The sequence below is a fragment of the Perognathus longimembris genome, chromosome 11 (assembly GCF_023159225.1).
Source record: "Perognathus longimembris pacificus isolate PPM17 chromosome 11, ASM2315922v1, whole genome shotgun sequence".
Classification (NCBI taxonomy): domain Eukaryota; kingdom Metazoa; phylum Chordata; class Mammalia; order Rodentia; family Heteromyidae; genus Perognathus; species Perognathus longimembris.
The window spans coordinates 67,650,071-67,656,928 of NC_063171.1; the positions used below are offsets into that span (position 1 = coordinate 67,650,071).

The 6,858-nt window shown below is 45.7% G+C and overlaps 1 protein-coding gene across 1 annotated transcript in view; it reads left to right on the top strand.

Moving 5' to 3' along the window:
• Window positions 1-5,979, top strand: part of Sccpdh (saccharopine dehydrogenase (putative)) — a 31,988-nt gene extending 26,009 nt beyond the window's left edge. The window contains exons 10-12 of the mRNA XM_048357518.1: window positions 912-1,023; window positions 4,634-4,715; window positions 5,723-5,979. Coding sequence (XP_048213475.1) covers window positions 912-1,023; window positions 4,634-4,715; window positions 5,723-5,828 — 300 coding nt within the window. The 3' untranslated portion in view covers window positions 5,829-5,979. The remainder of the gene's footprint in view (window positions 1-911; window positions 1,024-4,633; window positions 4,716-5,722) is intronic.
• The last annotated feature ends 879 nt before the right edge of the window (window positions 5,980-6,858 follow it).

Sequence of the window (6,858 nt, forward strand, 5' to 3'; positions counted from 1 at the left end):
ACAACCAATGGCTAACCAATATTTACTAAACAGCAACCTTTCACCTTATTCCTGAATTCAGTGATTGTAAAAGATGCTAAGTCTACAAGAACTTAATTGATAGAATTGGATTTTTACCTGTTTTAAGTAGTGCAAAATTCTATCTGTGCTTCAAGCCCAAGTTTCTATGGCTTGCTTTCTGTTTTTGTCTTGACACTTCAGGCAGATAGTTAATGCCAGATGTCTGCAATCCAGTCCCCACTGCTGTGGGCCTCGATGGCACAACATTTTATAAGCCACTTCCCCACCCCCAACACAACAGCCATTCTGATATCCCATGCTCAAAGGATGACAGGATATGTGACAGATAAAATGCTAATATTGGGCCTGGGGATGTGGCTTAGTGGTAGAGTGCTTGCCTAGCATGCATGAAGCCCTGGGTTCGATTCCTCAACACCACATAAACAGAAAAAGGCAGAAGTGATGCTGTGGCTCAAGTGCTAGAGAGCTAGCCTTGAGCAAAAGAAGCTCAGGGACAGTGCTCAGGCCCTGAGTTCAAACCCCAAGACTGGCAAAAAAAAAAAAAAAACGCAAAAAAACTAATATTTTTATCTGGAAATTATGTGAAGTAAAATAATGGGTCATCGTACTGTGTTTCTAGAGGACAGACCATATTTTTTATTATTTATTTATTTATTGCCAGTCCCGGGGCTCGAACTCAGGGCCTGAGCACTATCCCTGGTTTCTTTTTGCTCAAGGTTAGCACTCTGCCACTTGAGCCACAGCGACACTTCTGGCCTTTTCCATATGTGTGGTGCTGAGGAATTGAACCAGGGCTTCATGTATATGAGGCAAGCACCCTTGCCACTAGGCCACCTTCCCAGCCCCCAGAATGTATTTATTTATTGAGCCTTTTCCATTCTCTCTCACAGATCGATGGGTCATCATTTACAATGACATTCTTTGGTCAAGGATACAGCCAAGGCATTACTGCTGAGAAGAACAAACCAAATGTCAAAATTTGTACTCAGGTGAAAGGACCAGGTATTTTGCATGACTTAAGAATAGATGTTTTGTATTACCTTAAACAATATGCTATTGAAGTATATTCTTTTAAATCATAATTGTTTCAGAAATACATTTGCATGTATGGATTATTCAAGTAATTTGAAATTACCAGAAAAGCGTTGAAATTATCAATATAAGCCAACTTTATTAATGTATTCTTTCCCTTTTTTTTCATTGCCATTCAATAGCTCAATTTTATTTTCTTTTTTCTTTTCTGTTGTGTGGGGCTTGAACTCAGGGCCTAGGTACTATCTCTGAACTGTTTTGCTCAAGGTTAGAACTCTACCACTTTGAGTCACAGCGCCACTTCTGGTTTTCTGATGGTTAATTGGAGATAAGCATTCACAGATTTTCCTGCCTGGGCTGCCTTTGAACTAGGATCCTCAGATTTCAGCCTCCTAAGTAGCTGGTATTAGAAAAATGGAGGAGAAAGGAAGGAAGGCCGGGCTCAGTCTTCCCTAGGTGAAGACCAAATCCAGCCTATTTCCTTCCTTTATCCTCCATTTTCCTAACAAGTAGGATTACAGGCATGAACCCTCCACACTCCTTAATTCAAATTTAAGGATTGGCAAATTAGAATTGTTATTAAGAAAAGGAGCTCATTGGTGTCTTAGCTGTTTCAGTCTCATACTTAAGTTGTATAACTAAAATACCAGTCAGTCTGGAGTCCAGGATTTCATGAGTCTCTGCACACCCTGCTGTGGCTTGTAAACTATGTTGTGCTTTGCAAAGTACCTGTTGGAGCTGAGCACTGGTGACTCACGCCTGTAATCCTACCTAGCTACTCGGAAAGCTGAGATGAGAGGATTGCGGTTCAAAGCCATCCCTGGCAGAAAAGCCATGAGAATCCTATATTCTTGATCATGAACGCTCAAAGATAGCGCTCAGGCCCTGAGTTCAAGACCCAGGACTGGCAAAAACAAAAAAAGATCTCTTAGCCAAGTGCCAGTGACTCACACCTCTACAGGAAGTTGAGATCCAAGGACCTGTGTTTGAAGCCAGGCCAGGCAGGAAAGTTCATGAGATTCTAATCTCCAATCAATCACCAAAATGCCAGAAGCCAAGCTGTGGATCAAGTGGTAGAGTGCCAGCCTCGAGGGAAAAAAAAAATTAGAAACAGTCCCTAGGCTGTGAATTTTCAAGCCCTCGGACTATCCTCCCTCCCCTCCCCACAACAAGTCTATTGTCCAAATACATGGAGAACTTCTGCTGTAAATTTTAGGGAACTATACAGAGATGAGCCATTTATATATTAAGGTTTAAATACCATTGTCCTGATGGATGGACAGGGTGTGTATGTGTGTGTGTTTGTGTGTGTGTGTGTGTGTGTATGTATGTGTGTGTGTATGTGTGTGTGTATGTGTGTATGTATGTGTGTGTATTGATCAAGCCAGATGACAGGGAAGTTAGTACATCTTGCTTCCTTTTCAGATTTCCCACCTAGCATTATGAATGCTAATGTCATTTTTTTGTTTTGTTTTGTTTTTTTGTTTCTGTTGCCAGTCCTAGGTCGTGAACTCAGGGCCTGAGCACTGTCCCTGGCTTCTTTTTGCTCAAGGCTAGCACTCTACCTCTTGAGCCACAGCGCCACTTCCCACTTTTTTCTATATATGTGGTGCTGAGGAATCAAACCCAGGGCTTCATGTATATGAGGCGAGCGCTTTACCACTAGACCACATTCCCAGCCCTCTAATGTCATTTTTTTAAGTTACTTGGGTTTAGTCAGTTTCTCCATGATATCAACCATTGCTTTTGTGAAAGTAAAGTATCTGAACGCAGGGGTCAGTTGGATATATGAAGAGACAAACAGGAGGCTTCAGTTATTGCTAAGAACAGTGCCAGGGCAGGACACGGGCTGGGAAGAGGCTGGGCCAGCAACTACTGCCAGGCTCAATGCCTGCCGATTGTGAGCTTGGACAAAGTGAAGCATCCTCATCTGTAAAACGGAGTTAAACCCAGCACTATGTTATTGTGAAAGTTAAGTGAGTTTAGTAGATTTAAAGCACTTAGCAGACACAGTGTCTAAAACTTGATACTTAGTATCAACTATGGGTTGAGCTGGATGCCAATGGCCTGCAATCCTAGCTGCTTAGGAGGCTGAGGTCTAGGATAATGGGAAGCCAGCCAGTGCAGGAAAGTCCTTGAGACTTATCTCCAATTAGCCACCAAAAAGCTGGAGAGATAGTTGTAGCTCTCTAGCCTTGAGCAAACAAGCTCAAGGACAGTGCCCAGTCCCTGAGTTCAATCCCTGTCCAGACCGTAAATTCAATCCCTATGACCCACATAATAGATAGATAGATAGATACATACATACATAAAACGGCAGAAAGACAGGATTAAATAGGATTAGATAGAAGTTGCATCTTTAATCTGATGGTCTGAAATTTGAAATGCTCCAAAATCCAAAACTTTCTGAGCACCAACAAGAGCACAGGGGAAGTGCTACTCGTTTTGTGGTTGGACTTGGTTCTCGTCCCCATGATAATCTTCATATGTACATGTATGTGGGTATCCAAGTATTTCAAAAGTTGAAAAACACAAATCCCAAGCCTTTTGGATAAGGGATATCCAGTCTGTCCTATGTTGTTTAACAAGGGACCAGAGTATTGAAAACACTGCTGGCACAAGGTGAAGTGGTGCGTGCCTGCGGTTCCACTGAGTCGAGGGCACAGGTGGCAGGATTGTGCCAGAAGCCAGCCCAGGCAGTGTAAGACCTCATCTTAGTAAGTGACGCAAAAAGAGCTAGAGGCTCAGGGAGCCGTGGTTCAAAGCGGAGGCCCTGAGGTCAAACCCTAGTACTACCAAAAAGAAAAATAAATTCCGAGCCAGCTGCTGGTGGCTCCTGCCCATAATCCTAGCTACTCAAGAGACAGAGATCTGAAGATCACAGTTCAAAGCCAGCCTAGGCAGGAAAGTCCTGTGAGACAGAGTGGAACTGTGGCTCAAAATGGTAGAACACTAGCCTTGAGCAAAAAAGTGGACAGCACCCAGGCCTTGAGTTTAAGCCCCCTGACTGACAAAAACATAAAGTAACAAATAAATTCCAACCTAAAGTAAAGTTTGGTAAGGATCTTCGTTTCATTTCATTTCATTTCATTTATTGATTTATGGTCAGTTGTGGGGTTTGAACTCTAGGCCTAGGCCTTGTCCCTGAGCTCTTCAGCTCAAAGCTAGCGCTCTACCACTTGAGCCACAGTGCCACTTCTGGTTTCCTGGTGATTAATTGGAGACAAGAGTCTCACAGACTGAGACAGGCCAGTCCTGGGCCTTGGACTCAGGGCCTGAGCACTGTCCCTGAACTCTTCAGCTCAAGGCTAGCACTCTGCCACTTGAGCCACAGCGCCACCTCTGGCCATTTTCTGTATATGTGGTGCTGGGGAATCGAACCCAAGGCTTCATGTATACGAGGCAAGCGCTCTTGCCACTAGGCCATATTCCCAGCCCCCATGGCTGGCTTTGAACTGCGGTCCTCAGATCGAGGCCTCCCGAGTAGCCAGGATTCCAGGCGTGAGCCACCGTTGCCGGCTCCGTTGGATTATGTGTGTTTCTCTCAAACACTTTGCTTTTCCTTGATTGTTTTCTGCAGAGGCTGGCTATGCAGCCACACCCATAGCCATGGTCCAGGCCGCCATGACTCTACTGAATGATGTCACCGACCTTCCCAAGGGGTAGGTTCCGGTTTTATCCTGGCTTCTGTCGGTGTAATATTCCATCTCATCTTGAATTGATTTACAGGTCTGGGAACTGCACATAGTAGCATTTGTAGTTCTCTGCATGCAAATGTAGTTTAACATAGGCCTTTGGGAATCACTGCAGGAGACAGAAAGACTGAGAGCCAGGTAACCGGGGCTTCAGTTCCTGCTGAAGCGGCTCAAGCCGTTTGCATTTCTGTGGAAGTGCTAATGGGCCTCTGGAGCAGGTGTAACCAGCGTCATAGAGCACTTAGCTGCCACCCCAAAACCTGGCCACAGGCTTGCAGCTGAAAGGTCATGCAGGCATAATTCAAGATTAAGTAATAAAAATAGTCATTTTGGGGCCAGGAATGTGGCTTAGTGGTAGAGTGCTTGTCTAGCATGCAGGAAGCCCTGGGTTCCATTCCTCAGCACCACATACACAGAAAAAGCTGGAAGTGGCGCTGTGGCTCAAGTGGCAGAGTGCTAGCCTTGAACAAAAGAAGCCAGGGACAGTGCTCAGGCCCCGAGTCCAAAGCCCAGGACTGGCAAAAAATAAATAAATGATTAAACCTTTATTTATATCTATCTATCTATTTTACATATATATGTGCACACACACACACACCCATGCACACATACACACACAAGAACATGTGCACCTTGGGCCTTACCCGTGCTCACTGTTCTATTTCGGGAACCGCATGGAGCTGAGCCGGCTGCAGTGAGATCTTGGCTCCTCAGGCAGCAGCGCCACAGTGGAGCCGTCTCTGCAGGGCGGGCGGGCGGGCGGAGCTCTGCTTCCTTCTCACTAAGTGGCTCTTTGTCCTTTGCTGGCTTTAGGGCCAGCACGTGAAGAGCCACCTCAGTAGAGTGAAGACTCAGGTTTTCAGGAGTTGCGCCCTGAAGTGCTAGCTGGTCTGGGCAGGGGTGGGCGGTGGGGTGGGGCAGGGCTTGCACTGATGAGGGGCCCTATCACTGTTTCTCTCGTTCCTGTGTTACAGGGGCGGGGTCTTCACACCCGGAGCCGCCTTCTCCAGAACCAGGTTGATTGACAGACTCAACCAGCATGGCATTGAATTTAGTGTCATTAGCAGCTCTGAGGTCTAAACAGTTGAAGAAGTGAAGTCACTAAATGCATGAATTAACAGCTCCTGTATGTGATACGTGAGATTCTTCTATGAGCCTGTCTGACTGTATGTGGAGATGATTGTCAAAGTGTAAAATCTACACATTAAAGGCAGGAGATTGTACTAACTTACTCTGAACTTCAAATCTCAGCTGATTTTATTGCTTTTATGAAAGAAAACTAACCTTCGCCTCACTTTTTCACTGACGTGCTCCTGGTAGGCTCGGGTGGTGAGCAGGGAGCTGGCAGCAGGTCTCCCTGTTGGTGTGGCTAACGGGTCCCGGGGAGGCGCTCAGCCCGGCCCGTGGGCCTTGCCCTGGTGGCGTCGAGTCTCCGCCAGCGAGTTGCTCTGCAGTGTGTGTGAGCTTTGGCTAAGTGGATCCCACTTTTTTTTTTTTTCTATTTTAGCCTGGTTTCTTACCCATCCACACTGATTTTGGACTGTTTGCCTAAGTTGAATAATAAAGAGTTGTCACTGGAAAGATGGTTTTCGTTTGGGCCTGTGTTGTACAGTACTAGCCAGGTGTTGTTCCAAGTGGCCCGTCTGTAAATGGGCTTGTCATTCTTTCCCTGGCTCTATCCCTGTCATCAGCTTCAAGTTTCTTTTCATTTTCACAGTCTAAGCAGAACTTTTCTCAAAATTCCATTTTGTATTTTAACCCAGGGTTGGCCCTGAACCCCTGAAATAAGGCAAAAGACTTTGTCTTATAATAACCCCTTGCTAGCCAGGGTGTTCACGCCCTTCACTGTGTAAAGGAGGCTGAGGGGCTGGTGGAGCTTCCACTCTAAACACACGCAGGAGTACTTCCTGCGGGGACGCCTCCGCTGTCCAGAAGCAGCCAGTCTCCAACTTGAAGATGGATGGTGCTTTATTTTAAAACTTATGTCAAGATATTTTAATTTTGGGGCTGGGAATGTGGCCTAGTGGTAGAGTGCTTGCTTAGCATGCATGAAGCCCTGGGTTCGATTCCTCAGCACCACATACACAGAAAAAGCCAGAGGTGGCGCTGT